This window comes from Rhodnius prolixus, unplaced genomic scaffold (assembly GCF_049639745.1).
Source record: "Rhodnius prolixus isolate KJV_2025 unplaced genomic scaffold, Rpr scaffold_2, whole genome shotgun sequence".
Classification (NCBI taxonomy): domain Eukaryota; kingdom Metazoa; phylum Arthropoda; class Insecta; order Hemiptera; family Reduviidae; genus Rhodnius; species Rhodnius prolixus.
The window spans coordinates 59961064-59982158 of NW_027411592.1; the positions used below are offsets into that span (position 1 = coordinate 59961064).

Below are 21095 nucleotides of genomic sequence, written 5' to 3' on the forward strand. Positions count from 1 at the left end.
AGTGCAATTCAGTGCAGTGCGGACCAGTAGTCGGTCGTTAAATAGTTTTTATTGTGTGTGTGTACGTAGTAAGTGTGTAACAGTAAACTGTTGTGATTGTATAGGGAATAATAGTAAATGTAGTGTGTAGTAATAGTTGCTAGTAAATGTTAATAATGTTAATTTGCTAATAAATCAGGTTTGCTATAAGTTTAGCGAGTTTTATTCTTTACGAAACCACTTAAAATATTAATAACTAGTGGCAGTCACTAGTTGAAGGTGAAGTTTTTTTCAGATAGAGGAAAAACTTTACAATATCCACTGGTGATTACCAGAAGTATACGACGAAGGATTAAGGAATCTGCCAATCAGGCAACACCAGTTCGTGGAAATGATATTCCTATATATTGCACTCGATTCTACGTCAGATTGTTGATGGGTTTTTGAGTAAAAAAAGAGCTTCCAAAACATGAAGAACAATTCTCTTTTCTAAGGCTTGAAAATAATTGATTTTTTGGATAAGTTTACTGTCACCATATAAGCCAAAAAAATAAAAATAAAAAAGGTAGAATAATCAAAAGAAAAAGACGAATATGTTTTTTCTTTAAACACCTGGTAAATAGTACTCTTCATTGTAGATCCTCTTCACACTTTGGAATGTCGAAGATTTCTGCAAATAGTGGTGGTAGCCTCAGTTTGTCCCAGTTAAGCCGGAACCAGTCAAGTATTAGTGCATGTTTAGCACCTACCACCCTCAGTTCTGGTAGTTTGGCAAGTACAGATGGACTATCTCCACCTATGGTACTCCTACTCATCTGAAAATTAATATTTAATTAAGGTTTTTAAACTAGATCAGCATTTTGGGTCATCAGGTATAAAAACTATGTAGAACATAGGTTACAGCTAACCTGTAATTTCAAAGCTTCTACTAGCCTATCCTGATGCTGTTCCACAGCTTTCACGTCTGTCACTCCAGGCCTGTCTGGCGACAGCAGTACTACCGCTGAGAACAGCCCTAGTTCCATGTCACCAAGTAGTAATGAGTTGAAGCCGGCAGTAAATTCAAACATGGATTGTACGAATTCGATCTGCAAGGAAGAGATTTTTTTTAAAATAATAAATCGAAACATTAAATTGACAACTATAACTTTCTACAATTTTCTGCGCCTAGCATATGAGAGAAGCCTTCTTGGGCCACTCACGATCTTGCAGGATTTCTGCCTGGCACAAAGTCATCAGTATGACTAGCGTTCCTAACTGGGAGTCTTCTCTGTAATTGCATACACAGTAGAAATTCTTTGGAAAAATATCAGTTTGTAATTGTCGATAATTTCATAAAAGAAGATGATGAATACATTTTTGAAGACAAAGAAAAAGATGTGCCTCTGGGACTGTTGCAGCATGTTGTTTTACGTGAACAGTCCTACAGGGACAACTAAAAAAGTACACCCTGGACATTGACCTTTATGGGATCAATAAATTTAGTAAAACATATAAATGAGACGGCTTAACTCCAGTTTTATCGATTTGGAACCATATCACAAGTGCCTAAAGAAGGCAATAAAGGAAGGACTTCTTTCGGAAAGAAGTAAGGACTTCGCTAGCAATTTCCGCTGAATATGGATTAGTAAAGAGGCATTGTAAGTTCCAAACTATAAGGCCTTGGGCACACAGAAAGTGGTCAGCGATATGGGGACGTCACACAGGACGCGATTCTTTTATTAGAGCGGTCCAGTTTGGTAGCTTTCTTTTTGGGGAGTAGTAGTGCGTTTTCTTGTATTAAAGCTATTACACAATCACAACTAGCTGTATCTTTTACATTACTTATTCATCTCTTCAGCATCAATTTTTGTCCATCTTCATCTGCCGGGATGTCTTTTGTTTGCCCTCTTAAAGGCCCAGGCCCTTCCGGCCTTGACTCTCGCCTACGCACGCTCATAATAAGTGTAATAATAAGAATGAAACTATCAGTGTCTAGTCGGGGTACGCACTATGAAGACGATTAGAGGTAGGTATAAGAATCTTTAGCGGACTGTAGCTAATGACGTAGTGACACTGTAAGCCAATCCCTCACCAATAAACGCACAGTTATCCAGTACATAAAATGGTGCTCTTTCACTTCCATTCATTGATCTAGATTTTACTTTCTTTTACCTCAGGAAAATATTTTGTTAGCTTTTTTGATTCTACATTACATTAGAAGTATGAAACCGGAAATATAATGTTCAAAACATGTTTATTTTGGACATTTTTACGATATCAATTTTTATTGCATTATTCGTTAATTTATCAAATACCTATGGGGGAAAAATTAGTAAAAAAAATTTAAATAGTGTTTTTCCCAGAAATAATTACCAAAAACGATTCGCTAATCTCATTGGCGAACGGGATGTGAGATGTGGGCGGACTCTAGCTGATGACGTAGTGACACCGTAAGCCACTCCCTCACCAATAAAAGCACAGTTATCCAGTACATAAAATGGTGCTCTTTCACTTTCATTCAGTGATCTAGATTTTTCTTTCTTTTACATCAGGAAAATATTTCGTTAACTTTTTTGATTCTACATTACATTAGAAGTATGAAACCGGAAATATAATGTTCAAAACATGTTTATTTTGGACATTTTTACGATATCAATTTTTATTGCATTATTCGTTAATTTATCAAATACCTATGGGGGAAAAATTAGTAAAAAAAATTTAAATAGTGTTTTTCCCAGAAATAATTACCAAAAACGATTCGCTAATCTCATTGGCGAACGGGACGTGAGATGTGGGCGGACTCTAGCTGATGACGTAGTGACACCGTAAGCCACTCCCTCACCAATAAAAACACAGTTATCCAGTACATAAAATGGTGCTCTTTCACTTTCATTCAATGATCTAGATTTTACTTTCTTTTACATCAGGAAAATATTTCGTTAACTTTTTTGATTCTACATTACATTAGAAGTATGAAACCGGAAATATAATGTTCAAAACATGTTTATTTTGGACATTTTTACGATATCAATTTTTATTGCATTATTCGTTATTTTATCAAATACCTATAGGGGAAAAATTAGTAAAAAAAATTTAAATAGTGTTTTTCCTAGAAATAATTACCAAAAACGATTCGCTAATCTCATTGGCGAACGGGATGTGAGATGTGGGCGGACTCTAGCTGATGACGTAGTGACACCGTAAGCCACTCCCTCACCAATAAACGCACAGTTATCCAGAACATAAAATGGTGCTCTTTCACTTTCATTCAATGATCTAAAAATTAAACAGTGTTTTTCCTTTCTTCTTGAGAAGTATGAGCTCGGACGAAGAACACCTCCTTCTGCTATTAGCTTTGCAAAGCAAAAAGAAGTAAAGACGAAGTTGGGTGCATGAAATCAATAAGAAGAGAGAACAGTTAGGGGAATACCACCGCTTATGTATTGAACTGGAGTCACATGAGGATAGATTTTCTTTAAAACATTTTTATAATGTCCGCGTGAATTATCTAACAAATATCTGTATTTGCGTACATTTTCTATAGAAATTTCAATTTCTTCACTCATTTTTTTCATCGAGGCAGTCTCGATGAAATCTGTAATATTGTACTACCAGACAGATCGCTTGTCGTCCTAGCCCGCGGCGGTAAGACCGCGTTCTGTTTGATAAAGATGATGCAACATTGTGCAATACAACTAGACCGCCTGACCTCCTCGGTTGGAGATCGTTACCCGCCGCGACAGACCGCTTTCTGTGTGTCCAAGGCCTAATAATAGTAATCGCTAAACAATGATTTAATGCGAAATCAACAATGTGATTTTTATATTTTTAAGTTTAAAAACATTAACTTACACTATACATAAGCTCCATTTGTTGCCTGGTGACAAATGTACCATCCGAGAAGGTGAGGGTCGTGTCGGTGGTTAGGCGAGAAGCATGCGACAACCACAGTTCAAAGAAACCGACTTTGATTAGTATCAGCTGATCATCCTGGCTCAATTCGCAGAAACCTTTAAAAGAAAAAAGAAATTAATTGTGGATGGGTAAACACAGATATCTCTAATAACTTCAATATGGGAGGTTATCTTCACGTAGAAGTCTGAAGATGTCTGTATTTGCACCTACTAGAAGTTTATTTCTTTTTCTACAATCCAAAGAAATTGTTGAAGGTTTATCAGTCAAGTAAAGTAAAGTAATCGCTTATTTTTTCAGGCTAACGTCCAACTACCAATTAGGTGTCGTGGACGGAGGCGACTAGCAAACATACTTTACTATAAATTTTTCATATTAACCATTAAATAAAATCCAAGGCCTGGACCAGGGGAGTCGAACCCACTAAACCAACAATACATCTTAGCATTGCGGGTCTAGTCTCTTAACCGCCTAACATACTTTACTATAAATTTCTCATATTAACCATTAAATAAAATCCAAGGCCTAGACCAGGGGAATCGAACCCACTAAACCAACAATACATCTTAGCATTGCGGGTCTAGTCTCTTAACCGCCTAACATACTTTACTATAAATTTCTCATATTAACCATTAAATAAAATCCAAGGCTTAGACACCGGGGAATCGAACCCACTAAACCAACAATACATCTTAGCATTGCGGGTCTAGTCTCTTAACTGCCTAACATACTTAAGAGTACAAATACTACAAACCTGGTACTCGCTTGGCAAATTCCACTACCCTCTGGACACTGGGTGTAACATGGGTAGCGAATTGTTGCCATAGCCATATCCTTTGCTGTTCGAGACTTTCGGCCGTTGAAGATGCAACTTCAGGTCCAGCACATACCGGTGATGGCTATAACAAATAATTTATTGTTACAAACAAAATAAAATAAAACAAAGAGAGGATCTTTTAACTTTAAAACAAAATTCTTGTAACTAAATCAAAACTAACAGGTGAAGGTAACGGCTTCCTGACCAACGTTCTAGTATTTTCCTCTGAATAATCAGAATTGGCTATGTGTGCCTGAGATACGGACACAATTAGATCGTAAACCGGTGACAACGCCGTCTCCGGATCGGGCGGTGTAGCCGCTGAAGAACTATTATCACTAGTAGACACTCGTTCTTCTCCGCTACTTCTTTCTCGAGATCTCTTTGGCACACGTCCATACCGGACAGCTAAAAGAAAAAAGAGGAGAAAATCAAGCATTAATTTATATTTAAAAGAAAGTACATTTTCAAGTTTTTTGGCTAATGTCAAGAATAGGTGCCCGGAGGTGTGGCCTGTTGGTGCATGCGCAGTACAGTACAATTACCGTTGAAGTTTTAAACTGTTTCCCGCCAATGTTCAGTATATTCTTTTTAAATTTCTCAACTTCCCGCTAATATGCTGTATACGAGGTGTGGCTATTAAATAACGAGACTATTGCTATAAAACATTTTATTTTAAATTCATACATATTTAGTTATTACCACTTTCAATATAAACCCCTCCCCTATCCCTACAACGCTCCATACGAATTTACCATTGTTCGAAACAGTGCTGGAAGTCTTTTTCTGTGAGCTCCTGCATGACGCTTGCCGCTTTTTCTTTCACAGCTTCACAGCGGACTGAAATCCTGTTCCTTGAATTGCAGATTTGACTTTGGGGAACAGATCTAAAGTCACATGGGGCCGCCAGGTCAGGCGAATAAGGCGGATGGCCTAAAACTGGGATGTTGTACTTGGCTAGAAACGTCGTCTTGACAGACAATGCAGTGTGAGCCGGCACCGGTTGTCCTTGATGGAGAACCCCCGTGACTTGTTCTTCCACAAATTGGGTCGTTTTTTTTCCTTACTCTTTCACGGAGTTGAGCAAGCACCTCACGCGGTAGTAATGTTGATTAATTATAATCCGATATTTTCATCCGTTTTGGACGTGGAAGGGCGACCCGCCCGGGTCATCATCTCTGACGTCTTCTCGGCCATCTTGGAAACGCTTGAACCACTCAAAAACTCGCGCACGTGATTAACATTCATCACCATAAACTTCTTTTATTAAAAGATAAGTTTCAGTAGCGGTTTTACCCAGTTTCATGTGAAATTTCATGACAATTCGTTGCTCTACTACATGTGTAGCATCATGTTTTCGGCAAAACGAAACTAAACACCTCTTACACAAACGGACGGTTCCGGTCAGACAGATTTCTCTACAAACACGTGAGACGCACATTGGCACATGCATAGGTTCTTCTGTAGCAGCATCAGTCTCTTTATTTAATAGCCACACCTCGTATCTATTACTAATTAAACCAACACCCATTCAAAATTTTAAAACTTTCATCTCTTCATCCTCACCTTTTTTTAAGAAAGAACCCCTCCCACACTAAAAAAAAAGTCTACTTACAATCCCTGGACATTCCGACAGCTAGGCATTTCTTGAATCTGCAGTACTGACATCGATTTCTGTTCAGCCTGATCACTAGACACTTGCCATCTCGTAGGCATCTGTATTCGATTTGCTTTTGTATACTTCTTCTAAAAAAACCCTGAAAACAATATTTTAGAAACATATCATTTATCACTTATCAATTATATCAGGTCTTTTATTACTATATTAATATTTAAAAAAAATATATATCCGGCGAACACTCACATGACTTCCTTTTCTAAATATAATTCCCAATATTCTAACTTGTACATTTCCTACAACCTTTCCACCTGATTCGTTGTATTCTTCTACATTACCGCCAACAATAAGGAATCCGGAAGTGTCAAAGGGGCAAGTTTATGGCCAACGGAGCAGCTGAGATCGCATACTTCTTCTCTCAGTTGTACCACTGGGAACTATTAATAATATTTCCAACAGAATCTACCCTCTGAATCGGTGAATGCGAAAGACTGTAGGAGTAAAAACAAAACTGAAAGAGATTTCACCAGCTTTTCGGTCCAAAATGTTCACCCATTTTGTCTTTGTATTCCCGCCACAACTGACTCGTTCTTGTTTCTTCCTGTTAGGGATGTACAGTACTAAAGGGGGTGGTGGAGGGAACCTTCCGGGATAATTACTGGTCGTTTCACCAATCACAGCATCCTCTAGCACAGGGGTCCCCAAACTGCTTTTTACACAGGGGGCCAGCCAGTTCACTGTCCCTCAGACCGTTGGAGGGCCGGACTATAAAACAAACTATTTTAAAGTATCATTAGCAAAAATTGAGGTTACATACGTTACAATCAGTTAGTAGAAATGGCGGTCTTTATAGGCACTCCCTATAGAATATTTCAAATAAAGAACAAGTAAATTTAAACCAACAAACTGCCCAGTATTTCTGCGGGAATTATGGACCTGCTTTTGGCTAATGAGATGGTCCAATGTCCGATTTAGTTATGGTGCTGTTCTGCTGTTATTTCACATTACTTCCGGAGCCGTGACTTGTGCGTTCCGCGACATCGGAAGTAGTACTCACTCTTGATTTTTTTTTTACTGAAAGTGAGTGGGAGGCCTCTAAAGTGCTGATTGAGGATAAAGTACGGCATCATTTATATAATAATTATTGAAGGTCAAATTAGTTGATCAAAATTTCACTATGTCTTGAGAAAATGCCATGTTTAGAAGTGAGAATTTCTTAATCTTTCCTTAAAAAATTGATTTAAGAAGCGTAGCAAGCAAAAGGATACTTTAAAGATTTAGAATCACAGGAAATACACATACATTATACTTCTTCTACGACTTCCGCAGTACGTAACAATACATTCCTTAGGAAGAAAATTCCCTAAACAGTAAACAGAATCATTAAATCTATAGATTCTGTCGCTAAAAAGCTCCAACAATTTCTTTAAATTTAGCATATGTTAGTCAACTTTTTGTAATTTTAACGTGTCATTTCGGTGTAAATGCACAGTTTTAAGAACTGGAAAATTTTAGTAATATAATTTTTAAATATGTTCAGTGTTAGAGGTAATTACATTATGTTAAAATCTAGAGTACTGGAGCATAAAGTCGTGACAGTATGTTCACCAGATTTTTTTTAATTTTACAGCACATCGCCTTTATTTTCAATTTAATGTTCAAGAAATTGGTTTGTAAGAGGAGGTTCTGCATAATCGAAAGATCGAAAAATTACTGCAAGTCGATAATTCGATAATTAAAGAAGTTTAAAAAAACAAACCATGCTCCAAAGGGGGCATAATGAGGCGTAGCCCCATACCAGCTATCAATGAAGAAAAATAAGTAATTTTTAATTAGTAAAAGAACCATTTTTATTAATTTTGATGCCATTAAATAAATAAAGATGAACACAGAACACTTCCTGTCTGAACACAATATGTACGAGTTTCAATACACCTACTATACAAGAGCCTCGGTAGCGCAGTAGGCAGCGCGTAAGTCTCATAATCTTAAGGTCGTGAGTTCGATCCTCACCCGGGGCATTATTTTTTTACCCATAAAAAAATCTTTTTTTTTTTTTTTTTAATTGTGAATTGGCATACATTTTACAAAACAATTTTCTTTAAATTTTAAATTCCAAATCGTTTTTATTTTTAATTTATTTAAAATTTAAAACAGTTTTTCAAAAAAATCTGGTGTGAATACAACTCTCACGACTTTCGCTTGCTATTATTGTTATCAATGTTCTGACTCAATTAATATTCTTCCAACTCACGAGTATTAGAAGTAAAAATCGATCGATTAAGAATTAAATAAGTTTGTAAATTCCATGCTTGAAGTTCGAAGTTTGCAAAATTGTAGTTACAGGAAGTCGAGTGAGTTTTCGCACCAGTTTTTTGTTTTTGTTTTGTGTTCCTTGACTCTCAAAAAGCACTACATCCGGTATTGACGTAACAGAATGGGTGAAAAAACTAGTGGAGAAAAACGCATTTACATGCGCGTTGGAAAAAGCCAAGCTGTGCATAATTTATCATGGAGGGTTTTCCGGAGGTTTCCTTCTTTGGTGAAATACTTGGACCAATAAGAGCGATTTGCCAGCCCCATTTCACACACGTGCAATGTTTACCACGTACACGTTATGAAGATAAGTGGGTATTGGCGGTGGGGAAGAAAAAGGATTGCTGTAGCTCTTCCCCGCTAGGGACCCCAAGGGGTCCAAGATCTGATGGAAATGTTAGGGATAATAGTTATATTGCGTCCCGTTTATAATACAATTTTCACTATTTCAATAAGCCTCACAAGAAAATGTATCGTAATCGTGCAGATTTTCGATTTTTTTTTTTTTTTTGTTCAGAAATACTTGCAAGTTGGGGCGGGTGTTGGTCTAGTGGTCAAGAGCGTGGCTTTGTAAGTGAGAGATCCCTAGTTGCGAATCCAGTGTATGACTTTTTATTTGTTTGCAAACATTGTTTATAGTAAAGTATGTGCTTCCGCCCCCGTCCACAACACCTACTTGTGGTAGTTGGACGATAAGCCCCGCCTGAAAAACTAGGCGATTACTTTACTTGCAAGTTGTCTGTAGAGTGAGAAAAAAAAAATGGTTTTCTCATTTATTTGGGAAATGGTTATAAAATTTGACAATTGGTTTTTAGGTGCCACTAAGCCAAGATATAATATTTTCGAGAAAAATCAGCCAATAAGAAGAGCCATTTTACTGAATTGATTGGGAGGAGGGATTTCTCGAAACCGGAACCAATTAAAAAAAGTAAAGTAAAGTAATCGCCTATTTTTTCAGGCGGGGCTTAACGTCCAACAACCGATAAGGTGTCGTGGACGGAGGCGACTAGCAAACATACTTTACTGTAAATTTCTCAAATTAGCCATTAAATAAAATCCAAGGCCTAGAGACCGGGAATCGAACCCACTAAACCAACAATACATCTTAGCATTGCGGGTCTAGTCTCTTAACCGCCTAACATACTTTACTGTAAATTTCTCATAGTAACCATTAAATAAAATCCAAGGCCTAGACACAGGGAATTGAACCCACTAAACCAACAATACATCTTAGCTTTGCGGGTCTAGTCTCTTAACCGCCTAACATACTTTACTGTAAATTTCTCAAATTAACCATTAAATAAAATCCAAGGCCTAGAGACCGGGGGAATCGAACCCACTAAACCAACAATACATCTTAGCATTGCGGGTCTAGTCTCTAACCGCTCGGCTATCGTGGCGCCTACCGGATCTAATTATCTTAACTGATCTTCCATTGAGGAAACATTGTGAGATACTTCTATCACCAATCAGCTGTTTGAAGAACCTTTAATATACGAAAACAATATTTCTCGACTTTCACTGTGCTAAAACTATTGAGGTTTTTTTCTTTGAAGGGGGAGGAAAGTAATACTTTAAAAAATCAAATAAAGGTGAGAGGAAACAGGTTGGAAAAATCGTATAGGAAAATCGTTGGATCTATTTTTGAGAAAACAGCAACTTTCGGTCCGCTAAAACTTTTAACATCAGCTACAGTAACAAAACAAACTCAGAAATGGTCAATCCCACTGCCAGCTAGAGTGGTAACTTGAAACGCGACTTCCTGTCCTTTCTTGTGTGGCCAACAGGACACAGTCGCTAATCTCGTAAGTGATCATGCTGGTTAGGACATGCATATAAGACGCGCATACTCCTTGTTATACAGTCATCATCGTATGGTAAGGACGGAATCATCAACTTTATTGTAGACGTTGAAGAAATTCGTCCGCACACTCTCAGTTTTTTACAATACCACAACGTGACAAATATTATAAAATAAATTTCAACGTCTACTAGAACTAGAAACCTACCTTGCAGCCTTCACACGACGTTACACCATAGTGATAACCGGATGCCTTGTCGCCGCAAACTTTACAGGGTACGAAAGACTTGGTAGGAGTGGAGCTGTTCGAATCGGCGGCCGCAAATTGTTGATCTGTAAACACAGAAATCCATTTACTATAAGAATATATTTTGCAAAAGAAAAACTTAAATATTTAAAGATCCATATTTTTTCAAAGGAACCATTAAAATTGGTTCAAAACTGGAAAAAACCGATTCGGTTTAGATGGCTTTTCCGAATAGCATGATTCCTAACCGCCTAACATACTGTACTATAAATTTCTCATATTAACCATTAAATTATTAAAATCCAAGGCCTAGACACTGGGAATCGAACCCACTAAACCAACAAAACATCTTAGCATTGCGGGTCTAGTCTCTCTTAACCGCCTAACATATTTTACTATAAATTCTCTCATATTAACCATTAAATAAAATCCAAAGCTTAGACTTGGGGAATCGAACCCACTAAACCAATAATACATCTTAGCATTGCGGGTCTAGTCTCTTAACCGCTCGGCTACCGTGGCGCCTTTCTGTAGTTGTACTCCAAAAAGAGATGATATCCAGCTAACCTCCCTCTCAGAAGGGTCCTCAATCTTGAGAACTGCATGCGTGTTCACACCAGACTTCTCTTTTAGCAATTGTTCTTTGCATCCTGTCATGCAACCGCCATCTTTCTTTTACTTTTATTGTCTGGTTTTGTACTTATTATTTTTTGTTTTTTGTTTTTAAAGAAAAAGCCTTATCACCCCCTCTCTCCCTTGCCCACTTTCTCATTCTGTTCTTGCTTTGTTAGAAATTCTGGTAGCTCGTCAGTAAAGTTAGCCATTTCTTTGGTCTGACGTCGACATCACCTCGGGCATGATTCCCCCCTCGACACCCCGACGCAGCACTCTGTTTTGTCAACTACAGTTCAAACTGGAAAAATCCTTTCCATCGTTCTTACCCTTAGGAATCACCCTTTTCACTACTACAAAGGGATAAAACGAGATTTCATTTTGTAGCTAATATCCTTGTGAACAACTTCACCTCACCCTATCCATTTTAGGTTCCTGGTATTTAAATCTCCTTGTTGATTTATAATCATCAGATTTTAATCTAGTATTTTAAGGACTTGTAGAAGTGGTGTAGCTCTATCTGTTCAGGCTGTAAGGATGATTCTTTTATGTTCCTGATGCTTCCTGCGCAATACGGTCTTCGCACCGTAAATGATAGCGTTTTTTAATCCAGAGATGTTCGATGGTGTCTAACTTACAGCGAATTTTTTTTTTTTTTTTAAGATTCTTAATTTTGCATTACGTACTCTACTAGTGGAAACAACATGAAATTCGCCAAAGGCTGTGTACTACCTCAGCCTCCTCTTTTTCCTCTAAAGTCCTACAAAGTGTAATGTACGGAATTATCATATTTAATTTTTGTAAGTAAAGTACTAGAATTAAAAAAAAAAAAAAATTGATTAAACGGAAGTGATACTTTTAATACATTTTTTTTTACTAAAAATAACAAATATCAACTTTATTAATTAACCCATAAAACAGAATTTATAATAACATGGAATTGAATAGAAATAACCAAGACAAAGTTATGTGGTCAACACAGGAAATACATTCAAAAGTTAATGATGATCCTCCACCTCCTCACAGCGACATGATCAGACTTTGAAAATACCACCGACTAATTATTGCAGTAATCAAACACAGGGGGGGTCTTATCAGACGATACTTGAAATTAACGTTGTTTTTTTAAAATTAATTTCAATATCTGTAATTAATTTTTCTCTTTTATTAATTACTTTTTCTCTCTCTTTTATTTCGCTGAGTTTTATCGCTCATTATCCACGGTGGGGGGTGGTAGAGGTTTACCGCAATGCTGAACCGCGATGTTTATGTTAAAAATAAAAGCGTTCATTGTATTTAAGCCACCAGCAGCGGCCCCCTACAATTTTTGTTTTTGGGGAAGGGGAGCTTTTAGGTTTAACGAGTGTAATAGATATGTCCTCTTACAAAGTAAAAGGGGAAATTATTGTGATCATAACAAATTTTCTATTTCGAGTGTGTTTTACCGGAAATAATGTACGTTTTGAGAGGTTCACTCTTTTTTAAAAAGGAAACCACACTGAGCTGAAACTTCATATTTAGACCTTCCGGAGATCTGTGGGCGATGAGGAAATCCATAACCGGAAGTAACACTTAACTGCACGAAGTTTTCATTTTTTTGTTCCTTCAGATTTTCCGCATGATTACAATTAGATTAGATTAGTTTCAACTAGGGCAGCCTCAAGGCCTACGCCACGGCGACCCCTTTGGATCTAACTCCTAATTCTGGAGAGCGACTCCCCGGGCAAAGCTCCTCAGGTCTTGGTTTTTTCCTCCCCCGAGAAGTATCATCCTTAGCCCAGACAAGCCCCTTCACACTGACACAACGCATGCAGTGCCGTTTTCTCCTCTTCCTCCTCCTGTCAGAACCTACAAAAGGCTGCGCCTCATCTGTCAGGACTATGAGATGCATATGTTTTCTAAGCCTGCAGTGGCCCGGTCAATAGGTCTACTACAATTATCCTTATGGGCTCCCCACGGCCTTCACGGATTAATTCTGCAGTCAGCTTTGGCGAATAGCCCGTTAAGAACTCCTTCGCCTGTCTCTGCCCAGTGGTGGTAAGCCACCACTCTTGAGACCTACTCTGCATCCATAGTTTAATGGCCACAGTCTTAAGACCCTTGGAGACCCCAAAACAAGGCTTCGGGCCAACAAAGTGTCCCGCAGAGCCTTCCCGGGCCAACAAAATCTGCCACTTTGTTTCCCTCAAGTCCTGAATGACCAGGTAACCCAAACCAGAAAGACACCTTATTTTGGTCACTAATTTCCTACAGGGCACCCATACAGTCCCTGAACCAGCCTTGAATTGACCTGGTAGGAAGAACTAATAGCTCGTAGAGCAGCCTTACAACATTTAGTATTAATAATTCCTCGCCCGTTAATCTCGACAGCACAGAACCTAATTGCAGCTAGCTCAGCCTGAAAGATCGTAGCCTAGTTTTCCTAGGCTAACCGAAAAGCTACATTTCGGCTTCCCACACCCTTCCGTGTCTTGGAGTCATCCGTGTACCACATCGAATCCCCCACAATTCCAAGTCTTTCGGTCCCAAATACAGACTTTGAAAGGCTTGGGCACGATTACAATACGTATATCCTGTTGCTAGTAGACTGAAAGGAAGTGCACATTTACTGGCAGACAGACGGATGTGGTGACCAATTTGTGGTCAACGAAATATTTCCGGTGTTTACTCGACATCGAGAATTATTAACTCTTAACAAGAGAATAATAAAACGGTAGATTATTTTGACGAGTAACCTTACGCAATGAAAACTATTTATACATAAAAAAAAACATACTCACAAGTTGAAAAATATTTACTAATAGTGGTGACGTCATAACTAAAGAGGAAAGACGTGTAGCGCGCGCGTAGTCCGGGCAAAGAAGTGGGTGTGTTACAGCTGGTGGAAAACTGGGTCAAATAGATTCCATTAGATTGGGTGGTGTACGCGACAAGGAGGAGTAGGAGGTGTAACTACCCAGAGCAGGTTGGATTTATGCTTACCGAGTGCAGAGAGAACTGCTCACCCAGGCCAGGCTTGCCAACAGAACCCCTGGGTAAGGTATTCAAGGTGGTGGTGGTGGTGCCTTGATAAAGAGGCGGCCAGTCCTACACTCTCAGTGGTTTACTTTCCGGGCCCCCGGTGGCCCTGACACAAAGATGCAGCCTTACTGGGGGGGGGGGGGATTTAGTTTCCTTTTTCAAAATAATAGATCTTTCATATTTCTTTTTTTTTTGCTGTCTGTCTGTCTGTTAGTTTATTTAATATTGATTTTATTTTTGTTTGTAACAACTGTATTAGCTGAAGTTCCTGTATAATTAATTTAATCTCCGTTTTCACTTTAGTATTACCGATCTTTCAAAACCAAAATTTGTATTATTGGCTATTCTCCGGAAGTACCGGTTCTGTAAGATCGTAAAAAAATGAGTTTAGGTTTAAAAAAAAAAAAAATACTGAGGCTGTGTCATGGACACGGCCGTGTGTTGTACGTGAATACCTTTACGTAACGGGTTATATTTTTTATATAAAATATTTTTATTCATGTATTTAGGATGAAATCAAGGAAACAAATCGACGATCGAACACAATCTATGCCTATACAGTCCGTTGTCGATGTAGAAGCGATTTCATCATCCACTTGCATAATTTCAAACGCCCCAGCTGCAGATGTACTGACACCGTCGTTGTTGATCCGCTCGGCCGCATTCATTCTTTTACGTTCCCGGCACAGCTTGACTCGGTCATATGGTGTTTTATTATTACCATTCGATTGTTCTTGAGAAGTCATTTCCAACCGTATACCGATCTCTGTATTTGGTTTTGGCTTTTCGACGCGTATAGGCAAACATTATATATTTTTGATAATATTTTCTTTATTCTAACACCTTATTATATTCACTGTCAATATTTTACACTATTTTTTTTTATATACAATCGATAGATTGTGACGACAGCTGACGATTAAAACTTAAACGAACATCGTAGCTTCCTCCGAGTCAAAAGTTATATACTAATTGCAAAGCTCGATACGCAGCAAAATGTTCCCAAAATGGCGGCTCTTCCCCCTCCACCGCGCGTGATGCGTCACAGTCCTCGCTTATCGTAATGAATAGCCTCTGTAGGTTCTGTCAGGAAGAGGAGGAAACGGCACTGCACGTGTTGTGTCAGTGCGAAGGGCTCGTATGTCTAAGGATGTTACTTCTCGGGGAGCGAAAAACCAAGGCCTGTGAGCTTTACCCAAGAGTCACTCTCCAGCATAAAGAGTCTGATTAAAAGGACAGGTCTGGAGGATGAGCTTTAGAGTTAGGGGAGCCACAATAGATCCAAAGGGGTCGCAGTGGCGTAGGCCTTGAGGCCGCCCTAGTCTAATCTAATCTATCGTAATGAATTCTTTGATCCTTTAGCTATCCAGTGGTCTAATTTAATTTTGGATGTAGACGATAGATTCGAAACTATAATGCCAAACTGTATCCCCCGATTTTGTTATCATTAGGTTTTTTGGATTGCCTCCATATGATAGCAAATTTAAAGACGTATTGACAACACTGTCCATCACTGTCTTAAAAAACAGTTGTTTGAGTGGTTAAACCAATTTTTTTATAGGTTATAATTCTATTATTAATGTGACAAGATACTGTATTTACCCAGCATGTACAAACAAGTGTGTGTCCGTAAACTTTTATAAAACTAGAATTACAACTTTGTTTTATCTACGTGTACTGATTTACGTTCCAACTAAATTACTTCTGTGAATCTAACGTTACTATTTGTTCACTATTCAACTAGCATTTAATTGTTAGAGCAGAGAGAGAGAGAATGAGTGAGAGGAGAAAGAAAAAAACTATAAAAAAAACACCTACGTCATTTACAGGTTGTTGTACTTGGTTACAATGTTACCAACTTTAACTTGGTAATAAAAAAATTCCCTGCCAAGTTTTAATTTATTTTTTGATTAATTGTTTTTTAAGCTTAAGGATTTATAAATTTTACCCTTTCTACGTTTTTAATATTTTTAAGTTTTTTTTAAAATAATTTAAATACGTATATACATTCTCAACTTTTTTTTTTTGTCGCGGCGGCACACTTTTAACAATTTCAAAATATGGCGGTACACTAACAATAAGATTAGTTTAAAAAAGTATTTTACTTATCCCATAATACACTGTGTAAAATAGTTTGTTTATTTTCAATATAAAATAAAATAATATGTACTCCAAAAAACAACAGTATATGTTTACTAAGGGATTAATTACAAGTTAATAATAAGAATACTTTTAATGAGATATTTGAGCTTGATGTTTTTTTGATAATTACAGTTTATATTTGATCGTAAAAATGATAATGCTCCTCTCATATCGTCTTCTTACATTTAATAAATATCATTTTTATTGTATGCATTTCTAAAATTTTGGCGGCACACTTCAAAACTTTCGCGGCAAGCAAAAGTGGTTGAGAATCACTTATGTACTTATATACTCGTATATTTTAGAACAGGGAAAGAATTTTAATTCTAAAATAAAATCAACGATTATGTTACTTAATAAAATAGTGCTGTTCAGTTGAGGTTCGAGCTCTGAAGGCTCAACCGAGTCGAGCCTTCAGAGCTCGAGCCTTATAGCCCTCGAAGCTGAAGCCCTGAAGCTACAGTTGGAGGCTCACAAACCTGGAATTGAAGGCTCTCACAAAAGTGCAAGCCTTTTTAAATTCTTAAGGAATGACGGAGTAATCAATGAACAATGGACATTTAAAAAAATTATTGTATTCATTTATACTACAAAAAAATATGTTTGAAAAATTCATTAGCTGCTGCTATAACTTGATTTTATTTTAAGAAATGATTTTTTTTTTTAATTAGTACAAATAAAATGCTTCATATAAAAAACAAAAAAAGCTCGAGCCTTTTGAGCCGAGCCTTGTAGCCTTACCGAGCTATCTGCGAGGCTTCAGCTCGAGCTCTCTGACTCGAGCCACCCACTGGAGCCCTGAGAGCTCGAGCGCTCTAGGCTCGAACCTTATAGCCTTATAGCTCACAGCTCTTGAACAACACTATGATAAATACATAATAAAAACATTTATTTAAACGTCATTTACGTTTATAAAACAAATTTATTTGCAATATTAACCGTAGAAAATGGACAAAAGATGGTAATTTTTGAAGGAATTCCTAAATTATCTAACAACAATAACTTCTAGGCTATATTCTGTAAACTTCGTATTGGTTATAGCAGCGGTTCCCAACCTGGAGTACGCGAAAGATATAAAAATTATACAGATATATAATTAATGAGAAAAAAATTATATAGTAAATGATTCCTACAACTTAATTATAAAAATTATTATAATAAAACTGAATAACATATAAATTGACAAGAATTAAGTACTCATTCGATACTGCAGTATTTTTTCGATACCAATGTAATATCGAATGATTCGATACCCATATTCAGATTGTTTTGCTGTTAATTTAAAGTTACAATACGTAATATCAAGAATACGATTATTTATTGTTTTATTTATATGTTATGTATATACAGGGTGTCCCAAGCTATATGGATAACGACTTTTTCTCGGAAACTAAGATAGCTAGAAAAAAACTAAAAAATACGTGTTCCCTTAGTTTTTTGATAGAAATCCAAATATACTTTGTAAATTTTTTTCGGTGCTTCCAGAAGCGAGGTACAGGCACCAACTTCATTTTTTCAAATAGGAAGGTGCGGTTTTTATTTCAGAAATAGATTCCTCTATTTTTTTAAAGAAAAATTTACTGGAACGGTTTTTTTCTGTGAGCGATATTTTAGAAGTTATGAATGAAAACATGATTCTTATAAGAAATTTCAAAATGATAATATTTTAACGGTTTTTTGATTGAATAAGAAGAAAAGTACTATTTTATCATAAATTTTACTCCTCATTAATATTGCAGATCATGCTCGAAATGGCCTCCACAATTAGAGATGCATAGACATGCACTTTCCTGCCAATTGTCCCTTACTGCCAGAGAAATAGATTCGGCTTTAACTGAGTTACAGGCATCTATTATTCTCTGCTTTAGTTCATCTACAGATGCAATCCCTGCTTGATTCTGATACCTAGATTTAGAAATGCTTTTAGATAAGCAGAAATAAGGAAAGAAAGAAAAAAGTTATGAATAATCACCTTGTTTTTCAGGGTTACCCAAAGGAAATAGTCCATAGGTGTCAAATCCGGTGAACGAGATGGCCACTGAATCTATTTCTGAAATAAAAACGCTACCTCCCCATTTGAAAAAATGAAGTTGGTGCCTGTATCTCGCTTCTGTAAGCACCGAAAAAAATTTACAAATTAAATTTGGATTCCTAACAAAAAACTAAGGGAACACGTATTTTTTAGTTTTTTTCTAGCTATCTTAGTTTCCGAGAAAAAGACGTTATCCATATAGCTTGGGACACCCTGTATATATATATATATATATATATATATATATTAGGGGTACACACTAAGGAAACAATCAGGTAAAGGGGTACACTAATGAAAAAAGATTGGGAACCGCTGGGTTATAGGATAGACTTCTCTCAGTAAAGTTACATTACAGTGCACGGTTTCAACCAACTTTAATGTTAGTCAACTTTAATATGGATCAAATATTTCCAGTTTTGAGAATATTACCGAGTTCGAACCTAGGGATTACTAGAAAACCGGAAGTCGAATGAGTGTTCAAAGCAGATTTTGTTTTTACCTTAATTAATCACAACGAATTCATTATCTTGATGGAAGTTTAACTGTCAAATTCTTTTTAACGGCCAAATTGTGATTAACTGTATTAAAAATAAAGTATCTTTAAATTCTCTTTAGCGTGTTTATGTATTTATTGTCCCTTAGTACAATATGATGTAACAAAGTTAATATTAAATTAGTTCATTAATGTTAAGGCCATCAAATATGTATAAGGTTAATGTTTTGGTGACAATTAAATGGCAATCTGCCAGCTGTACTAGAGTGGAGGGGATGGACAGGGGACGAGAGGAGGCTAAAAGGTTACTGTGCACACATTATAATAAAGGCTGTGGAGTATTTATAAATGATGTCACACGGTAAACTGTGACAGGAAGTTAGAGTTGATTATGTTTCCAACTTTGTACACAGTATTAAGACAAGTGGGCGCTTTCAATTGGCGCGGAAAGGATGACAAGAATAATGACTTTCAAGTGATTTAAATATTCAGTAAAGTCAATAATGAGGTCTTTGTTTTAATAATGCAATTTAAATTGGAAAAATGTGAAAGATTAAAAAGGGCAGAAATTGTGCAGTTTTCCCTGGGGCTGGTCGAAATACGAGGAGTGGCTATTAAATAACGGAGACTGATGCTGCTACAGAAGAACTATGCATGCGCTAAATCCTAACGACCTGTCAACTGTGCAGCGTAAAGCCTTCTCTTTCGTCTCACGTGTTTTTTGTAGAGAAATCTGTCTGACCGGAATTGTCGTTTGTGTAAGAGGTGTTTCAGTCTCGTTTTGCGCGAAAACATCGATACTACACATTGTAGTAGAGCAACGAATTGTCGTGAAATTTCACATCAAAACTTTGGTAAAACCGCTACTGAAACTTATCTTTTATTAAAAGAAGTTTATGGCGATGAATGTTTGTATCACGTGCGCAAGTTTTTTGAGTGGTTCAAGCGTTTCCAAGATGGCCGAGAAGACGTCGGAGATGATGAACGCCCCGAGTCGCCCTTCCACGTCCAAAACGGATGAAAATATCGATTATAATTAATAAACATTACTACCGCGTGAGGTGCTTGCTCAACTCCATGATAGAGTAAGGAAAAAAAACGACCCGATTTGAGGGAAGAACAAGTCACGGGGGTTCTCCATCAAGACAACCGGCGCCGGCCAAACACCTCTTACACAAACGGACGGTTCCGGTCAGACAGATTTCTCTACAAACACGTGAGACGCTGCAATCGAAAAAGAAGGCTTTACGCTGCACAGCTGTCTCGGTCGTTAAGATTTGGCGCATGCATAGTTCTTCAGTTTCAGTCTTGTTATTTAATAGCCACACCTCGTAGGTTGACGGAAATACACTCACAGTAATTGATTTAAATGCTCTCACTAGTTTACTGACGACGTACAAACGCACGAATATACTTACGATACATTTCCTTCCTACACAATTTTGTTTATGTTTTTCCATTCTATTTTTTTTAAATCCATAAAAAGTACTTTCACTCGAATGCAAGCTGTCTACATGTTGTAGAACGTCGCAATGAAAGTGACATTAACTAGTTAGATGATTATTCTTATTTCTTGTTATTATATAATACAAGAATAACTTAAGTGGAAAGTTTATAAAAGGTTATAAAAATGAAGTTTACAATCGTATGACGTAACTGTCTTGTTTCGGTTTTGCTATTAATGTCTATTTATTCATTATTATTTTGGGAAATTTCGTGACTTTTTACTGCGTTTTACGGTGTCAAAACTCTTGACGACTTTCTTTCGAGATATTAACATTCATGTTTTTTTAAAATATATATTTAAACAATCGATTTTAAAATATCGATACTTCGATTCTTTTTTTTTTCAAACATATTCAATTCTCCAATGAGAATGCCCTGAAATGAATTTTTCTAAAGTAATGAAATCAAATAAATTTTGTAGATCGATCACTGTCGCAACTTCCTTCCTCAAAGTTCTTCCGCAATTTGTACTTCTTGGGCATACTCGAACGTACCCTCTCCATTGTCGTTTAACTTTGCCACTTCTTTATCCAGATTTTTTTATATTTTTTTTTTACTCTGTTCATAACCTCTCCAAAAGATTGATACAAAGATTATAAACCTCACAAAAGATTGAT

At 37.0% G+C, this 21095-nt stretch overlaps 1 protein-coding gene and 1 non-coding gene across 2 annotated transcripts in view; one reads left to right on the forward strand and one right to left on the reverse strand.

Moving 5' to 3' along the window:
* The window catches only part of Eip78C (Ecdysone-induced protein 78C), a 310196-nt gene that overhangs the window by 9326 nt on the left and 279775 nt on the right, over positions 1-21095 (reverse strand). The window contains exons 3-9 of the mRNA XM_074120117.1: positions 10634-10758; positions 6306-6447; positions 4872-5098; positions 4628-4772; positions 3814-3971; positions 888-1067; positions 592-794 (exon numbers count right to left, since the gene is read on the reverse strand). Coding sequence (XP_073976218.1) covers positions 609-794; positions 888-1067; positions 3814-3971; positions 4628-4772; positions 4872-5098; positions 6306-6447; positions 10634-10758 — 1163 coding nt within the window. The 3' untranslated portion in view covers positions 592-608. The remainder of the gene's footprint in view (positions 1-591; positions 795-887; positions 1068-3813; positions 3972-4627; positions 4773-4871; positions 5099-6305; positions 6448-10633; positions 10759-21095) is intronic.
* TRNAM-CAU (transfer RNA methionine (anticodon CAU)) lies at positions 8257-8329 on the forward strand. Its single transcript has one exon. It is a non-coding gene; the product is annotated as a tRNA-Met (tRNA).